The sequence below is a fragment of the Aptenodytes forsteri genome, unplaced genomic scaffold (assembly GCF_000699145.1).
Source record: "Aptenodytes forsteri isolate BGI_AS27 unplaced genomic scaffold, ASM69914v1 Scaffold404, whole genome shotgun sequence".
NCBI classification, from domain to species: Eukaryota; Metazoa; Chordata; class Aves; order Sphenisciformes; family Spheniscidae; genus Aptenodytes; species Aptenodytes forsteri.
The window spans coordinates 4,941,969-4,961,835 of NW_008795629.1; the positions used below are offsets into that span (position 1 = coordinate 4,941,969).

At 42.3% G+C, this 19,867-nt stretch overlaps 1 protein-coding gene across 1 annotated transcript in view; it reads left to right on the forward strand.

The window, feature by feature from the left end:
* The window catches only part of DIS3L2 (DIS3 like 3'-5' exoribonuclease 2), a 200,003-nt gene that overhangs the window by 44,129 nt on the left and 136,007 nt on the right, over nucleotides 1-19,867 (forward strand). The window contains exon 6 of the mRNA XM_009282384.1: nucleotides 14,908-15,142. Coding sequence (XP_009280659.1) covers nucleotides 14,908-15,142 — 235 coding nt within the window. The remainder of the gene's footprint in view (nucleotides 1-14,907; nucleotides 15,143-19,867) is intronic.

Consider the following 19,867-nt stretch of genomic DNA (forward strand, 5'->3'; position numbering starts at 1 on the left):
ATGGTGTTTACTGCGTATTTATTAAGAGAATTTGAAGTGTGTTCAGAATATTAAGAGGAATATATTGCTACAGGTGGACACTGATTCTTTCTGTTTGAGGTATAACTCTTCCAGGCAATGTCACAGGTAGCTCATCGCCGCTTTTGCATAGCCTGCGAGATTCGGTTTGTTACAGTATGCAGCCATCCATTTCTTACTGGAACACAAAGTTTATCCTGAGGCAGAGGGGAGAACTCATGGCAGGTCACAGGGCAGAGCTTTAGTCTGTCAGCAGGGAATAGCTGGCTTTTGTGTGACTGTCTGAGCTGCACATGTATAGTGGTGGGCTTCATCAGACTGAGCCAAGAGATAAAATTGACAAAACTGGATATAAATCAGTATATTAAAAATTTCTGGGAATGGCCAAGCTATTAGGATTTGGATGCACAATTCAAAGATTTGCCAAGTTAGCCTGTGATGACCACTAAGAGAAGAGTTTGCCCAGGAGAAATGAGTTATAAAGTAATACAAGACTTTCTAAAAAAAAAATTTTGCACAATCAGAGTTTAATGACCAAGCTGATGGCTTTATGCTGCCATCATCAGCGTTTAAATCCCCAGTATTTTTTGTTTGCACCTGTTTTTACTGATCTCATAATTGGCCATTGTTACAGAACGCATGTGGAATTTGGTTGAGACACCAACTTTTCTTTTCTTTTTGGATGGGATATGAACTACCTATCGCAATAATGTTTCTGTACTTGTGATTATGGGCACTGTCAGTATTTCCATTATAAATTTCTGGATTTTTTTTAAAGGAGCTTAAAACTCAGTTGTAAAAATTTGTTCTTGGCAGAAAACTTGTACACAAAATCTCAGCTCGAATAAGGCTTTTTAATGAATTTTGAGAGAGGGAAGGAAAACCTGGACTGCTTTGTAACTTGAGGTTACACAGGAGAAGTATACACTGAAATCTCTTGTTAGTGGTATTCAGCTTGCAGAGTAGTACGACAGAAACGCCCCAGTGTTAGTCCCTTGGCCCTGCATTATATTTTAAATTGAGTTATAACAATTGAGCTTAACTTTTGATTCATTCTGTGGAAAAGCTTTTGATAAATAGCATCTATTGCCAGGCAGGAAAAACAGATCAGAGGGTACCTGGCATCAAGAAGCAGGGAACTCTGTGGTGTCCAGTCCTTCCCAGTGCTCGCTGCAGGGAGAGGCTTTTTCAATTGCTGGTTGCAAAGGCGAGATATACCTTGTTTATGGTAATGGTAAATCTTATTCTGAAGGAAAGGAGTAAAAATATGTCATTCCTATTTACTGCGTCTTTCAGTGCTGCAGGAGATCATGCTCTGAGACCATGTTTAATCAATGTATATTTTCACTGGATTAAATCAACCTGAATATTGACGTCATGAAAATAAGCTGAGAAGCCTGGTGAAGGATGCTGATGTGTTTTACTCTTCTAATAAACACTGCTTCGAAATTTAATGAAGCATACCATGTTGCTAAAGGTAAATGCAAGCAAACTGAGCTATAGACATTTCTCTTGAGGTGCTTGCTTTTTAATAAGATTTGTCACTAAGTAATGTGAGCAGATCCATATGACGCAAATGCCAGCAGTCGTTTCCCTGCCGCCATTTAAAGAGGAAACCTGGTGATACTGATTGTTTTCACTAGACGGAGAGAAAACACTGCAGCAATACATGTCCTCAGCAAAATGCTGAGCATCACCCATCTGTTTCAAGAAGCATCTTTACTACACCTTGCGCCCCTAGTTGTAAATGCAAACTCAAGTGAGCTTACTTGAATTTCCACTAAGATGGGCTCCTTTCAAAGGCAATCTGTGTGTAACCTTCTTGTTCTCATCTATTCCCTCCTGTTAATGCGTTTGGTCTTTATAAAAAGTTCCTAAAAGTTCTGTGGAGCATTAACAATGTTGTATATGTTTTGGTACAGCCCTTGGTACTGTGTGTCCCTGGTTCTGACTGGGGCAACTGAGCACAACTAGAAAACAAATAACCCTGGGAAGGCTGCATTTTGTCGGAGATAGTGGTGTATGGAACCTGTGCCTTGAATGGGCATTTCCTTGCCTTCCAGCAGGAGAAGAAAGACATACCAATTCCCCGGAGACAGACCCGTACCATGTTCTTAGGTCTTTCTTTCTAGTATGTCTTCTGTTGTGGCAGGTTCATGACTCGCTTTTAGAAAGAGATTAGTTCTTTGGTACGGTTGCTGTTGCTTGTGTATGGATGAAGCTACATAACAAGAAAAAGTCATAGCAGAACTGTGTTTATGCAGAGCAACTTGGTGAGCTATTTTTGCTGCTGGAGGTGAGTTCAGTGAAGAAGTTTATATTAAAAATTCAGTTTTCTGTTATTATAATAGACAATTACCTAAACATTTCAGAATCAGATAATTTGGTTCCAAACTAGTTGAAATTTCGGTTTTAAATGTTTTGACCAAGGTATGAACTAATTTTGGATAAGCATGGATAACCAAATTGCCAAAAATTCGTGTTAGTAAGTGCCTGAAACTTAAGAGGAGGTAGCTATGCTATGATTATAACTGTGGAGTCATTCATGATTTTGCTTCTGTTTTGCTGTTTTAATGATATTCCCAAGTGCGATACAACAGAATGATGTCTCAGGTCATCTTTAAATAGGAATCCAATAATTGCTGTGATTAGCGATAAGCCTGTTAGCTTTGTGTGTAGAAGTAAGAATTTGATTTCTCCCAACGACAAAAAAGAAGTGGTGCTTTGTTTTTGGAACTGTGGGACATTTGTTTCCATCCGGTCTTAATTTCAGCTAGGAGCTGTAAATAAACTAATGCTGCCCTTCTGTTATGTGAGTACCTGCTGTGAAAGTCTGATCTACGATGGTGAAACCCTGAACACGGTCTGTGTGGTTAAGCCTTAGTCCCTGAGTGGCAAGAAGAGAGAAAGCCTCCCTCCGTTCATAGAAAGCTAACTGGTGTGTTAGTGTTTCTGATAAGCCCCCAAGAGTTAAGTAACGCTTTGAACCTAGGTGGAGCATTTGGAAACATTAATCCTTACATCCGCATGTAAACCAAATACCATCCCCATTTTCTGAGTGGAGAAATACCCCCCTCACTTTCTCCTGGGAGACCTGCCTCCCCAGCTGCCTTAATGTGTTTTTCTTTGATGTGTTCTTGCTTTGATACCCATGAAGCAGAGCAACCCAAGATACTTAATTTATGAAAACCGTCAGGTTTTTGTGTGTGTGGCTTTACCACAGCTGCTTTGCTATTGTCAGCCTTCTTTTCACACTTGGACTCTGCCTTGCTAGCCGTGTGAAATTCAGCTGTAACATCTTCAGGACAGAATATGCAGAACTGCCTAGCACAGTGTTAAGTAGTGCAAACTAGGCAAGATGGTTTGAATGACTTACCAAAAGTCATGGGTGATTGAGAGCAGTATTGTTTTCCTTATGCACTTCATAAGGAACCTGTTGAGAGTCTAAGATAGATATGGAAGCTGTAATAGTGATTTAATATGAAGGCAGTCCCACCTGCGCTTTCTAACTAGGCGTTCAAGGACATTTGAGTGAAAACGGTCCCTCAGTCACGAAGCCCACATAAATGGATTTGTAGCAGGTTTAGGTCACAGGTGGGGAACGTCCCTTGTTTGAAAACCCACACAGTGTATTTGCAGGAATCTTTGAGCAAAACATGCTGCTGTCATCTCCCTCCTCTCCCCCACAGGCCCTTGGTGCTTTATGTTGCAGTGAGAAGCTGTCCAGAGTCAGAATTTGCTGATATCAAGTGTGAAGGAGTATGTTTGGCTCACAGCTTGTCTTCTCTTCAGAAATGACTTTAAGGGACACAGAAAGCTCTCAACAGTACAGGAAGCTGTTATCTTTTATCCCCAGTGAATCATCTGATTTTCTTTTCCCAACTTACCATGCTCGCAGGGATTATCTCCTCCAATTCCTTTCCTCTGCGGGTGGTCCTCTTCAGCTGTGGCTGTCCCTGTTCTGCCACAGCTTCCCCTGAGCACTGAGCCTTTTCAGTGCCCATCCCAGGGTGATGGGAAAGGTACTGAATTCACAGTGGTCTTGGTGTGCATGACTGGAACTGGTAGCAGTGGAGCATGCCAAAATGCAGTTAACCTGATGGTCAGTTGGTGTCTCAACCCATTTCCTAGAGGATGGAGCTGCTCGTAGTGAGAAACTACTCTGGCAGATGCTACCTGCTAGCTCCTGTATGGAAAATGTAGTGTTAAAGTGGACTTCCAGTCTTCTGTTGCTAAAAGTCTCTAAGTTTTCTGGGATGCATCTCCAGCACCTGTTATGAAATCCCTTTACCTTCACACCAAAACTTTGCACTACCTGCAAAGGGAGACACTGGCTGTTTTTGTGCGGTTTACTTTAATAGTATCATGCTGGCATTGGGGGAGGCTGTTATTCTTGGTTGGAGCCATATTTTAACACAATTGAAATCTGATTTAAGAATTAATGTAGGTGCCAGTTTCCCTGGTGTGACTGGGTAGACACTGTAGGAGTAGGATCTAATTTTGCCGAGCTCATTTGATGGGATTGAGGCAGGCATAGTGGGATGCACTCAGCCCAGAGCAGCTGCATTTTGCCTTCTGTGTCCTCAGAGGAGCAGTTATTCACAATGTAAGTGCAAGAATGTTTCTGCAGAAAATAAAATGCGGTAAAGATAGGGCAGCCCAGCTGTTGACCGAATGCAGCCATAAAGATGGATGACTGGAAAGACTAAGGAGCTAAGAACTATTTGAAGCACTCCTAGAGTGGGAGTCTCGGTGACGCTTCAGCAATGACTTGTTTAGGTTCCTGATGCTCTTCTCCCACTGTGTGAATAAATAAGCAGACCTGGGCTGATGGAACACTCCAGTCAAAGGAAGTTCCCACTGGGGCATATACACTCTGAAAACTTCCATAAATTGTTCTGTAATATGACAGTTTCCAATTATGGGTTTTCATAATAAGAGGCTTATTGGCAACCAGTAATGCAAGTTAACTGTGGAAATTTCTATTGCTTTTATTGGCCCCTGTGCACTTCCTGAACAGTGTGTGCTTTGTCCCAGGTGTACCATTCTGGGCTTTGAAAGTGTGTCAAAACATGCGCAGGGCTGAGACCCCTGGGAACTGGCACTCGGAGCCCAATCAAAAGGAACAAAAAGAGAAGGTGAGGGGCTTAAGACATGAGCCCCAACATGTTAACTCTTGGTTGATTTGTTTGTTTCCTGCCTTGATGAGTTAAAGTGCTGATCACCAGTAAGAGATTTTCTTAGACACATGGGAAATAATTTTTACATAGTTCTGAACAAAGCTTCAATCCTATATAGCCTTGGGAGGTATAGGTATGCAAATATCTTGGATAGCCCTTCCAGTACATTTCGATTAGTTTGCATTGTCAACCTACTTTCCTCTTACGGGCACGTGCGGGTGCAGGCTTGTTCAGTTTATGAAATGTTGAATAAATCTTCAAAGAGTATCATTGTTTCCAGGAAATATGTTTTTCATACATACTTGTATTGTTTAAAAAAAAAAAAAAGGGCAGTAATGGATAATACTTTGGGTTTGTGCGAGCCAACGGTGTGGATTTGCTTGGCATTGCAGCTTTCAAATGATACACACTCAGCACAAGTAGATTCTTTTCTGAGATTCTTTTCTTATTACATGCAAGCACTGTGTAATAATTACATCTTTTAAAATATATATCGATACACGGTATTGTCTTGAGTTTGCAAATAATCCAAAAGACTGCCTGCTTGCTTAGATCAGATACAAACTGGGTATCTTTCTGCAGTAGTTTGCTGAAAATGCAGTGATTTCAGGGAATGATACCTTTGAAGATGTAACCTTACGTTGCTCTCTTCCTCTAATCCACCCCTCTTGAGTGATTTATTCTAGGGACTGTGCATCATAGGTTTTGTCCTGGCACCCATTCCTGTAGTGTTGCAGTGCCTATCCACATTACCAGAAAAAGATGGCTGGGAGACAGTTTTAAAAAAAAATATGTTAAACCAAAAAGAAAAGAACACACACGCAAAGAAAAGAAAACCAGTTCCAGTTAGTAGAGAGGGTTTTGCTGCCAGTGTGGATGGGGCATAATTTGATTTAAATGACTTTTGAAAAACAGTTCTCAAAATTGTTCCATGCATTTTCTTCCTGGCTACTGTTGAAAATATGGAGCCGAATATTTTCTGTGATGTTTCAAACCAATATGTTCTGGCAACCTCATAGCTGGGCCCTGTGCATTACACTCTTGTTTCCAGTTCGCTGTGGCCTGGAGTGCAACACACAGCTCATGAGATGCACCAAAGTGGGAGGTCTTGCAAGGAGCAGGCAATACAAAGACCCAAGGCACAAGGAACATTTCACCGGGGTCCAGCAGGGAGGCTGCCAGTTTTAAGGGCCTCTTTTATGAAAAGAGTTTGCTTGTAGGAGATGGAGGAACTGTGTGTGCCTCATCGGATTTTGTGAGTGGGTAGGAGAAGGTTGATTCCTGGGTGTTGTTAAAGGCTGGATGCTGAACTAGGTCTTTTGCACCTCCCCAGGGTCAAACTTTTCTTACTAGAGAGATTTGCTGTACAGATGATGGGCTATGGCTAAGTAGTCATCACTGCTTTAAGTGTGACAACATACAGCTGCATAAAAGAACAGCGTGTGGGTTGGGAAGCCGTGGCTGGGACACGAGGTGTTTGCTGTATCTCCTCTGCTCCAGGGACTCCTGTGTTTTGGGGAATGTGTGTGGGAAGGTCAGTGCAATAGCAGTAGGTATTCTGAAAATAGAGGCTGTTTTTTTAGCACCAAATCAAATCCTGGGGGTGGCAGCAGGAGTGGAAAGTGTGGAACAAGTTTGTTGATCTGGCTATAATAATACACACCTCTTTGTAATGCTGTTGGGAGTCCTTACCAGGTTCGTTTGTCTACAAAGGAGATCATACTGTGTTCCCTGCAAGTGGGCACGAGGACACTGTGCTTCCACACGTCTCCTTGACACCATTACCCTCAGCATGTCTAAATATCACAGAGCAGCTCTGAAGTGTGAACTCCCTCAAGTCCAGAGATCTCTCTCTCTCACAAGTATACCCAAGTAATTCTTGGGAAAGGTTGCACAGACCTACCATGGGCCTATTATGAGCCTTTACCAGCTCTGCTTTCAAAGCAACTTGGGGCAAGGGGCCCTCTTTGAGCTCAGATATTTCCTCTGCAGGCTGCAGAGTGGCTCCATTTTGGAGTTTTGGAGTGGTGTGACCCATGCCACTGGTGCCACGGCACGTGGGGTACCTGTGCTGCATAGGGAGCAGCTGCTTCTGACAACTTTTTCTTTTCCTGCTTCTCAGCAGTTGTTAGAGGGTACGAAAGGCAGGAGTGTACGGATGGAGCTGTTAGGAGAACCAGATGAAATGAACCCGAGGGAACGTGGTGCTGATCCTAGGACTGTGTGTCTTACAGGCAGCGGTGCAAGAGCCAGACTTGGGAGAGATGGGTCTGGGGAGACCACAGAGAGGTGGCAGGAAGGGGGTGAAGGCAGGAATAGACTTGAGGAGAGACGGGGGCAGAGGCAACTGTCTCCTGCGTGGTGATAATGAAGTGTTGATAAGCAAGTTTGGAAGCAGACTGGAGGTGTGGGACAAGGGCCAGGGCAATGTGAGCGGGGAGCTTTCAGAGGCAAATGATAGGTCAGAGGCCAGATAGGGAGTGGAGATACACGGTGAGGAGACAGTTCTTGTTTTGCCTTTAGGATTCAGAAAGGTCAGTCTTGAGAATTTTCCCTGTTGATGCTTTTCCACTTGTTATTCTGGTTATTTGTGCAAGGTGGTAGGAGAAGGACTTGAGCTGCACTTGGAGGGGACACACTGTAACCTGTGATGTTTAGGTACAACCTGAAGCACAGAGAGAAGATGAGCGAACTGTTCAGGAATCAGGTTTATCAGTGGAAGCAGGATGAAGTACTGAGAAGGTGGCTGTTTGGAGATACGTTGGGGTTTTTTCTGCAATTAATTGTTACTTGTGCAGCTGCCTGACAAGCCTGGATGTAGGGCTGTCTGCTGTGTCTGCTTGGGCTGGACTGATCCTGGATGCTCAGTCTGATTACTTGAATTAACTCTGCAGTAAAAACTCACTTTGCTGCAGGTTAGTCTAAGCAGAGAGGATGCAGGATGCTGGTGAGGGCGGGGGAGATGGCTTTGGGGATTCAATAGGTTTGATGGGCATATTGCAGATCTGTCTCTGTATTTTGTTTTGAAAACACATGCATTAGATTTCATTTGTTTCTCTCCCACCTCTCACCTCCTCCAGTGGGAGCGAGTCAGAGAAGAGCTCTGAAAAGTTGCCGTTTCCAAGAAGCCTTTGCGTACTCAGATCTTTTACCCTTTTGAATCCACAGGCAGGATGGCTGTCTAGCGACTGCCATGACAAAAACTGCATGTGACACCTGGGAACAATGGAGCCCACTGGGGAGGAGCAAGTAGCCTTTCCTAGTCGAGAGATTTTGGTTTGGATGTTTGTATGATTATTGCATCCAATGTGATGCCTGGAATGTAAACTATAATGTGCTGTTTAATATAAAATAGCTATCCTGCGGGCTGTTAGCAAGTGTTTCCAGTGATTTAGAATTAAAAGCTTGTTAAAAAAAAAAACCAACAACCCCAAACCACAACAAAAACCCCCACTCTAACCTTATTGCTATTTTAAAAGTAAAAAGTAATGTGCTCCTACTGAGACTAGTCGCCTTTACTGAGTTGTCATCTGTCATCTAGCTGTTTGGTGTACGTGGGATTAAACAAAAACCCCCACTCTAACCTTATTGCTATTTTAAAAGTAATGCCATAACTGCTCCTACTGAGACTAGTCGCCTTTACTGAGTTGTCATCTTTGCCAGAGCTGTTTGGTGTACGTGGGATTATAAAGAGAAGGAAGGGTGATTGGGACAGGTGGTTTTTCTTTTATTGGAAGTGCCATCCTTTCTTTAGCCAAGAAGGAGCTAGAGCGAGCCAGCCTTTGTTTGGTTGCTCTTTTTAGAAAAGCAAAGCTTTTCCTTGCAATATTTATGGTAGCTTGGCTCTAGCGTGTATGTATGAGCTGTGACAGCATCCTCATGTTAGCCAGGCTCTGTTCCTACTCCCTCGTGAGTGAACGTTAGGGAACTGGCTTTTAAGTGAAGCCTGTTTAATATGGCAAAAGCTGGGAGACTAACAGATGCAGGTGTTCGCAGTATTGGTATGAAATGTGGTGTTTGTATTAGTGTCATGGTAGCAACGGTCTTTTTAACAGTGAGATGGTAGCTTGGTCCAAAGCCCCTGTTTTCAGCTGTCTTCCTTTTGAAATAACCACTTTCAACCCGTTTCTGTTTCTCAGACTTGTTGCTTAACTAAAGCTCAACTGCAGAGAGGACCAATGACTGACCTAAACTTTGTCTCTCTACCCGGTATTGAGCATAATAACTTGTCTACAGCTAAAGCAGAACTTGTATTTGACCAAAGTATTTTTTGGAAGAAAGGCATCTTACCTTGGTTTGCAGACCTCAGGAGGTAGGCTTGGGCTGAAAACCTTATTTCCTTTATAGCTGTTCCCATGTTTAGTACTCCCTGTTTAATGTGAGCTCCCTGCCTGCTGTGAATCTGTCTTCAGCTTCCACTCGCTGGTGAATCTACGGCACCTTTCTGTAGCAGCGTGAGGAGCCTCTCTGTGCATCGTCTGTTTGCCCCAGTGAAGCGAGTAGCCATTAATGGCTTGCCATTTCTAAAATCTTTTGGCTAAGGTACACATTTTGGGTTTGATTAGTCATTATGAGGCATTTTGCTGGGTTTTGACTGACTTAGGGAGAAGAGGTATTGTGCTATATCATCTCCATTCTTCCCCGGTATCCTTACGACAATACACGTTGCACAAGTCTGGCATCTCTCACCAGTGCAGTATTACAGAGCTAAACTTGCTTTTACTGTTTATAATACTAAGGATCCCATTGCTGAGATTTTGTTCATTAGAAATCTTTCACATTCTTTTCAGAGTCAGCGATTTCCAAGGCAGACCCATTCACAGGCGTGTGTTGCATATTCTTAGATATTTGAGTTTACTTTTGGCTATTCTCAAACATTCTGGATTCAGATCAGCCGTGTTCACCAATTGGACTTGACTGCTCTGCAAGTCTTTGTCATCCATGAGTTTTATTACCAGTGACTTAATATTTAGTTTCAGATTATTGGGAATGCTTGGCCTACTGCAGACCTCTGTGGAATCCCACCAAAAACCTAATTCCCAGTGGATTGTTCTGTGTACTTGTGGGTTTCCTACTGCGTGTTCATTGCAAGACCTCCTTTGGGGGCTTTGGTGAATTCTGGAGCGGCAAGAAGGATACCTTGCAAGGGGTCTAGCTGACCAAATTTTGCTAATGTGATAAATGTCATAAGCGTACTCCTTCATTATCAAATCTAAACACTTTTTTTTGGTTTTTCTTTTTAGAATGAGTCATGTACCTATTTGTTGTTTCTTTTTTTTAAGTGGAAGCAAATGCTGTCTTTGAATTTCTGAAGCAGTTCTGCTATGGAAAAAAGGACAGCGAAAACTGCGCACAAGTAGTTGGATGTTTAAAGAAGAATTTAAGATGCTCTCTGCTTGAAGTAATAGTGATGTCCTGGAGTGTGGTGGGCAAGTTTGACCTGAAGAATCCCAAGAATAGTATGCTCTAATGGAAATGTCTAACATTCAATATTTGAGTCTCTCTTTTTAATACCAGCATTTTGTGTGAGATGAAGAATTTAACTTTTATTGAATCTGTGTCCAAAACAGCTGTAGGGAAGATGATCCTGCTTCCTTACCTGCAAGATGCTTTCAGTGGAGGAGGTCTCTTTGCACAAGCTTCTATTGTTGAAAACAGTGACCTTAGCCACACAAGATGCATCCATCCAACTGTGTCTAGTCCAGTAGTCATCCATGTCTCATCTTCAGATCTATGAGGATTCATGGATTGCTTGTAAGGATCAGACATGAATAAGGAGGAAAAGCAAACCTATTAGTATCAGGCTTAAACACTTTGGAGGCTTGGTGCATTTATTGGAAAAAGCCTGGGGGTTAATAGCTCAAAGATGATTGAAAATCATTGGTCTGGTTCAGTAGTTTGAGATTATAGACTAATGTATGAGTTGTTAACCGTTACCATTGATGAGGCAGCAACAAAAAACCTATACTTGATCCGAGAATAAACAGGCCTAGGCTTTGTCCATGTGTGGATGTGAGGCTTAGGTGGAAAGTCTGTGAAAAGCTTGGAACTAACAGGGCAGGTATAAGATTGCTTCCGGCAGAGAAGGCAGTTTCTCCTGCAGCTCAGGAGGTAACCCTTGTGCTTCCAGATGCACAGACTCCTGGTTCAGTTTTCTGTTGGAACAAATTCCTCCCAAGTAAAGACAATTGTTCGTTTGATGGCTACTTCAAGACTGGCTGGATGCAGCAAGGTAATCACTCTGCTCTCCAGATTGTACGTATCCATGCCAGGATGTACTTGCCCACTAGCTGTTTTTTATTACATTTATGGTTGAAATGGGATTTTCATTCAAAGATCTTGTGTTCAGTCAGCTATGACTTTACAAACTAATCACTGTGGGGCAGAAACTTGACGCTTGTTCACTGATAGATGTTTGTTTAAAGTTGGAAGAAAACTTATTCAGCCACTACCTTAAGGATCAGACATTCAAATAAGTAACTGACTTTCATCAAAATGCTCATTAAAAGATTTTTTTATTAAAAAGCATATGAAAATAATATAACCATAAAGTTGACATTTGACTTCCCGGGTTAGGAAGTTAAGGTCCTTTAAGGGGCTTTAACCATGCACCCTGGGATGTTTGCATGGTAGTAGGGTTATGCATTTAATGCATATGCAGCATGGGGGAATCCCCCTCCTTCTGGGTCCATGCAGAGTCAGCTGCATTGGCAAAGAACAATGCTCTGTACTGCACATATGACTACGTGATGACTACTACAACTTAGCCAATTGTGTATTTGATTTATTCTGCATCTCTGATAAGTACCGATATGTTCTAACTGTATGTGTTATGTCATGTATGAGCTTCAATAGCATAATAAGAAATAGGAGAGTGCAATATCAGTTTCTGGTTTCCGAGATGCTGCGCGTAAGAAATGCTTATTCTGTCATGGTCAGATTTGCTGCTGCTCATATACAGAAGGATCCTGCTTTTTGGAATCTGTGTGATGAGGTCATTTTGGCCAGCAACTCTGATCATCTTAAATGGAGTAATTGTATCCATTGAGCTCCCGATTTTGTAAAGTCTTATGCAGCTTTCCAGTCTTGTGATGTACAGCTTCCCTAAATTTTTGGTGTGATGTAAGAAATCTTGGGTGAAATTCCCTGCTCTGTTATGTATGAGGTCAGCCTAAATGATCTGTCTTGGCCTTAAAAAGAAAACAAATCCTATCACCCATGCTTGCCAGCATCTGGACATTTTGCAGCTCTACGCTGCGTGGAGGTCGTGATTTTGTGGACTCTGGAAAACTTTACTTAAAAATCCACTTGCAAATCCAGAAGGAAATGTGTGACTGGGGGCTTAGGTAGTCACAGCTGGAGTATCATGCTAGCTAGCGACAGCAGTGTGTATCCTCTAGCTTGGGGGAAGCACAGTAATTTTAGCATATAGCATTTAAAAAGAAATCCGTATCTGCTGCCTTCTTTAATGCAACATAAACTCTTCAAGCATAAGCTTTTCAGTGCTGCATCTTTAGAGAAGCACTTCCTATCATTCAGATATATTTGATGTTGTTCCCTGCATTACATATGGGAAGCTTTGTAATTTAGCACCCGAAACATCTCACAATCTCCAAAGAATGACTTGGAGAGAATGAAATTCAGGCAAAGCCTGAAGGGGTTGAAGAAAACGAACTCCTGCTGCAGTTGCACACTTGCACACATCTGGTGCAACTGAAATTTAAGAGCTGAATACATCCACATCTGACCATGGTAGGGTCCAAACATTGCTGTTGACACTGATTTTCTTTTTGGATAGGCACACTGGCAGAGTCACTAGCGTGTGGAGCCTTGTCAGCTCTCTAATCTAATAGACTGTTCTTGCCCAGACCATTGTGTGTCAGTATTTTATGTACCAAATGTAGCCAGGTTTAATAATCAGCCATTTTCCCACCTTCTGCCAAATTTTTTCCCTTTTTGTCACAATTTAATGTTTGAGTCAAAATCTGCTATGGTAACAAATTATATACATATTAAAAAATGAAAATAAAGATGGAAAGCAGAGTCTCAAAAGGTAACAAGAGATCAAAGTAATGTCATCCGAGGGTTTTTTTTTTCCAAGACTTGAATTCAACCCCGTTTTAAAATTGATTTTATTTCTGTTATGTATTGTGAAAAGATTACAGAGAAATGGGTACTGCTTGAAAGCATGACTGTAGCTCTGTATATGTAAAACTGAAAGTCTTCCCTGTACAGGTCTGATTTGATCTATTTGCTTTTTAGTTACTAAACAATAATATGTCGAGCTTTTTGGATTGTATTTTTCTTACTTGGAATGGTTGTCTTCAGCTAGGACCTGTTGAGGCTATTTATGCTTATTTCTAGTGACTACACCTATGATGTAAAGTATGTTACCAGAAAGTGGTTTTTTTAATTGCATTTTTTAAAGGGCCCTTCACTTGCCTTGCTGGTGGCATGAGTTGCTGCTGTCATGTACTGGGTTAGCGATACTGAGGACCTTGGAGGAGCATCTCCAGGGAGTTACCTGCCTGGCGAATACCAGCACCAGCTGGAGAGGAGCTCAGTCGCCGGGAGGGCATTGGAGTGGGGTCACCCACTTTCTTTGTGATTTTAATGTTTAGTAGGTTATTTCTTATTCCATGCCATTTTGAATCTTGCACTGAAGTACCACAGCTTGAGTGAAAACTTAAACACTTTTGAAAATAAAGCCTGGATCTAGGTTCCAAGGCCAAGTAGGTGCTTGCATGAAGGATCCTACTAAAGGCTTATGTATCCAAGGTATGAACATTTTGATCATTATAACCTGAGATGGAGCAGTTTCTGCCTCTGTCACGTGCAATGAGGGATGCCATACAGGTCTGGTGTCTACCTTACTGGGACATGAGTTCTTCATGGTTTTGTTTGATGTAATTACACATATGATTTCTCCTCCCCCTGTGCCATTGCTGCACTAAAGTGGGGACAAATCTGTAGCAATGGTCAGTTACTTATCTGAATTATCAGTTAGTTAATGGTTAAGTAATTTGTACTCTAATTGAGTTCATTCCTCTCGGTAATTTAATTAGGAGATTTGTGTAAGTAACAGCAATAATTGAGTGCCTTTAACAAAAAGACCAGAGCCTAAAATAAATGTAAAGCTTACCAAGCCTTACCAAGCTGCCACAGTCCAGTTCCTCCGCAGGTCGCAGGGCACCATGTTCTCTGGTCTGTACTTTTTCAGTCTGTTCCTAATTGTGTGTTGGGGAGCTCTCCCGGAGATGTGCTTTGCATGATCCCGGCATTCACTGGAACTGCTTGAGTTTTGGGACTTCCCAGGATGATTAGTGTATATTGGTGAACAATGGTCTAAGCAACTCATTAAATTGTAGTGTATCCTCCTCCCTCTCCGTGCTTACTCCCAACTTCTGGAGAGCCGATTAGAGGCTTGGCAGGAACTGTATGGTTATGCTCTAGATACGCTTTGGATACATTATTGTCACAGTTGAGGTATTGCAAAAGCCATGCCGTTCCCGTCTTTATCCTAGTGAGGTACCTCTTTCAATTGTGCAATATCTGTGGCTAATTACATGGCAATTGCAGCGTGCCACCAGCCACCCACAATTCATTGTCAGCTCCTTGGGGATGCAGATGAAAAAGGAAAGATAATGTTGTTTTTCTTCAGTTCAGTGATTTAGCTTGCCTCTTTTTTTTTCATCCCCTGCTCCTTCAGGTAATAAAGCCAGATGGTAGTGACAAAGAAACAGAAGCCACGCATGAATCAGATGTCCCCGAGGATATGTTGGGGACTTGCGTTCCTCAAGAGACAGCGAAAGGCGATGCTAAAAGTCCGGATGTCATTATAGAAGCTCAGTTTGATGATAATGATGCAGAGCATGGACAAGACCACTTGCAGGATACATTGGCTGATGACATTAAGAAACTTTCCCTGGATACCGGTGAAAAGGGTGAGTAGATCAGATTGCTGATTTAAACCTTTATTGGATCAAACTGGTGAAGTATTACTTTGTTGCCTTGCTTTGCTGCAAGATATAAAATACAGGCATAAAAGCTTAATGCCTTATCACTTCTATCCCTTTCTGCTAAACTGCCTTGATAGTTTTGAATGGATATTAAGGACTGGGTTTTATGTAGTTTTGATTGATGCAAAGTAAATCTGTGAAACAGAAGTCACACCTTTAGATTTGCAATTCTCAGGGCTGTCTGGGGATTGCTGGTTGCTGTTTAATTCAAGATGCTGCTGTAGCAGTTTCCTTCATCGCAGCTTGGCTGGCCAATCTATGTGTCTCAGTTTGGGGATAAGAATATATTTCCTTGGGGGCAGTTAGGTTTGTTGCTGTTTTCAAACAGTTGAGTTACGAGCAACTTAAAGATTTGGTCCATTTAAAAAGAAAATTGCACTAAAACCTAAAGCCAATTATGCGATCTGTTTTGAAGGCAAACCTATTTTATTCTGAATCTGAATTCCATCCAAACCATCAAGTGTTGCCTAGGGCAAAATAAAATAGGCTCCCCTGTCCCAAACTATGCTTATGCTGCTCTTTGCATGTCCTTTCTAGTACTAAATTCCCTCTTGAAGAGCTGTGTGTTGAAAGGATTCTGACAATTAGCACATTTAACATGTGCCTTCAGCTGCTGGTGAAAAATTTGCCAGGACAGATATTCTGGTGTGTTCCTGATGCATGCCCCAGTTGTCCAGAAAAGATGGCAGTAACTTAGGACGCAAGTAGTTGTTGGTCTCTGACAAATCTTAGTGGTGGTTTTAAAGCTGTTCCGTTTAATACCTCATGTTTTCCTGAGAGATTGCTTTTGAAGATGCACAGACCTCTGTCTATACTGTTGGTAGACTTCCATTTTTCACACCCATCTGTTAATAAAACTGGAAATAACATTTGAGTGGAAGCGTTGTAGTTTTTATGACAAAACATTGGTTTCAGCTCGTGAATGGAGCTGCCACCTCACCAGTTCGTGATGCTGTTTCCTTCTGGGTACCTCCACTGTCTTTGAGTTACTGTCAAAGTATGTGAACCAACTTCCGTCTTGTTCCATCACATTCCAGCATAGGGCTTGAGTTGGGAGATACTCGTCTTGTCTGCAGATGTTTCACGCAGCTAGTTATTAACCCCATGTGTTTTGCAGTCTTGGACACTGTGTTATAGCTGTACACTGTTGAGCTGCCACTTCGACTCTGACTCGAAAATTCTAAATCTCCTAAAATGCTCCTGAGTCACATGTTGTGTCTGTTGCATCTCTGTTGCTTCTGATAGCAATGCCAAGTTAAAATTCAGAGAAAAACATTCTAGTTTGACACCAGCATCTAAAATAAATACAGACCTGAGCCAAAATTTTACTTTACCTGTATAACTGTGCTTTAGTGTAAAGGCTTGATGAGAGTTACTTTTCTTGATGCATCATAGTTCCTCGAGATGCTCTGGAGTGACCTGTGTTGGAGGTTATCAAGTCATCTCTTAAAATCTGTGCCATCTGAGTGGTTTTTGCCACTTAATTCTATCTTTGGAGAATACTTGTAGGGCAGATGTTAGATCAGCTTATTGTCTACACAGTTGAAATCCAACCTACTTTTCCATTGCAGTTGCCTAAGCCAGCTGTTTTCTTTTGTTTTCAAGGCCTTTCCATGTTTGTCCTTACAAGCCTTGTGGCTGGTGTGGATGTGCCAGTTAGATTTCTGCTGAGTTTGTATTTTGCTATCACCTCTTTTAATAGCTGCTTCAGCTTCTTTGGCCATATAACCCATATGGATTTTTCTCTAGTTTCTTCTTGCTCTGCTTTTTAATGTCCTCCTTTTTTCATACATATAAAGTTTACGATGCTGCTTTTTCTGAAGGTGTTTTTGAGCAGTTGATGATTGCTTTGGCTTGTTTCCTGTCTTTCATGCAATTTCTCATATCATCACTCATCCAGATTTTAAGTCTTGCCTGGAAAACAGCTATAGTTATTCTAGCATCAGTGATAACTGTCATGAAAAAAGAAAAGATCCTGCCAAATTCAGCCTTCACAGGTGTGGCTCAAAATGCTTTTTTAAAAGGACCAAACGTACACTTTTTCAAGGCAGAACTTAGCTAAGGCCATGCACTGGAACGTGGGACCGGCACTGGGAGGCAGAGTGCTTTGCAGGGTTGGAGCGTAGTGAGTGGAAGTGCCCTTCCCTGTGTAACGTGGGCCTCCCCTGGGAGGGCTGCTGGGCTGATGCTGCCCGTTGAATTTTCCTTTCAAGCTAACTGCATATGAGTCTTGTCTTTTATGTCACATCTCTTCTGCTGGAAACAACTACTGCAGCAAAGCACGGAGAGGTGGACGGGAGCTGAGATCCCATGGGGAGATTTCTTGCTGACCCACCAAAACTGGTGCTTTATTTACTTTCCCTGAGAGCATTGCTCTGTAGGGTTTGTTACACAGACTCATGGCATGACCTTATGCACAGGAGGGACCAGGAGAAATAATCTGTGGCCAGTGTAACTCTTAAATGAACACTTATAGTGGACTTCCTTCTTTTTTTCCTAACAAAGGGCAGTCTGTCTTCTTTTTTTCCTAACAAAGGGCAGTCTGAAGGTTTCAAGCTGGACAAAGATGCCATCAAGGGTATCATGTTTAATAAAAGAAAATCAAGAAACAGTCTATCATGTTCTCGTGTGCACTTTATGTGTGTATGTATATGCATACATATATGTGTGTGTGTATATGTGTGTATATATATATAAAAAGATACTTATATAAAAAAGACCTAAGCAAAATCCAAACAAAAACCCCACTGGATTTCTGGGGGTGAAAAATATCCATAGCTACCCTAATAGAATCAAAAGTAAATTTTACTCATTCTGGGCAAAAAAACAGAGCCATGTTGCTCTAGGCATTACCAGACGGTGCTCGAATCTTTGTGCATGTACATAAGCTCTGCAGATTGCTGCCTCTCAGTTGCAAGAAAGCTTTTGTCCATTCTGACGGAGGAGTAGAATTACGCGCTATCTTTGCTGCTGGCTCATTTGTTCTGCTGTTGATGGTCAGAATGAACCATGAAGAATAAAAGTAGACGTGCCATTTGAATAAGAGCACTCTGGGTCATGCTGGGAGTGCAGGCTGTTTTGATATCTTTTCTACCCTGGCCTGTGTCCCATCCCTTGTGGTGGTTCTGTTCCTCTTCAGAGCATCAGTCACCCCCCCATCTCTAGTTACACACTGGGGCAAAGAATTTTGGGTTGGCCCTTGCTGTCATGCTCTGAAGCATGAAACATTGTGTACACTGATTATGGCCCAGATTTGAGTGGACTGAATTTCCCTGTAGTCACTGTATGTTGGGCTTCCTATGCCTCTGTGGGGCTTAAAGCAAACTGGTAGAAATTGTTATGCATGGGGCTGCAGGCTGAGACTCAGATGTTGGATCTGTCTTCACTAAGTGCTGCAGTTACAAGAGCTGTGCTTCCTGCCCTTCTCTTCCTAAGACCCCAGAGGGATGCGATAAGCAAGAGGGAAGTCTACAGAAGTGAAGAGACCATCACATTCAACCTAATTCTCAGCCCATATTCTTTCTGAAAGTTCTTGTGCTCATAAAATGTGTCAGTCTTGCTTTGCTCAAGCATATTTAAATAAAAGTTCATAACTGGTGTCACTATGCCAGAAGTTGTCCTGGTCAAACGAGTTTGCTCTGCTTTTCTGAACTCTTCTTGCAAAGAAGTTGGGTTAAAGATTATCTTTAGAAAAGTCTCTGATCTAGGAAGTGATGAGCCATTTTCCTCTCCAGCATGCTGTTCTACACAAATCCTGTTCCAAAGTTAGATTTTGTTAATGTTAAGTTTTGGTCATTGGAAGTAGGTCTTCTTTAGCAAAGTTGGAAACCTCTTTCCTCTTGCATTTTCAGCTGTATTTCCAAGGTGTAAATATATCTACATGCTGACAAACTTTCTGTCTGTTTTTTTTCTTTACAAAGACAGTAAGAATGAGCACCCTGAAGAAAGTTTCTCAGCTCCCTTACTAGTGTCCTTCCAACCTTCTCTGGGGTTTCTATGCCCTGTTGAAATGCAGGCAAAGAACAAGGCAATAGCATCCTGGCACTAGTCTGAGCCATATTGTGTACACAGAAAAGATTAATTCTCTATAGTGCTTGGTATTGACGTGCAAGTCCTCTGTGTTTTATCCTGAGACCTCAACTTATTCTGTGTCACTGCTATCCAGAGAAGTCATCTGCCAGTCGACATGACCTTTGCCAGGTCTGTAATTCTTTTCCTTAATCCTCATTCACGTTGACTCCTGCTTGACTGACCTGATCTCCTTCTATGACAAGGTGACCCGCTTAGTGGATGAGGGAAAGGCTGTGGATGTGGTCCACCTACACTTTAGTAAAGCCGTTGACACTGTTTCCCACAGCATTCTCCTGGAGAAACTGGCTGCTCATGGCTTGGACGGGCTTACTCTTCACTGGGTAAAAAACTGGCTGGACGGCCAGGCCCAGGGAGTTGTAGTGAATGGAGTTAAATCCAGCTGGCGGCCGGTCATGAGCGGTGTTCCCCAGGGCTCAATACTGGGGCCAGTTCTGTTTAATATCTTTACTGGTGATCTGGACGAGGGGATCGAGTGCACCCTCAGTAAGTTTGCAGACGACACCAAGTTGGGCGGGAGTGTTGATCTGCTCGAGGGTAGGAAGGCTCTGCAGAGGGACC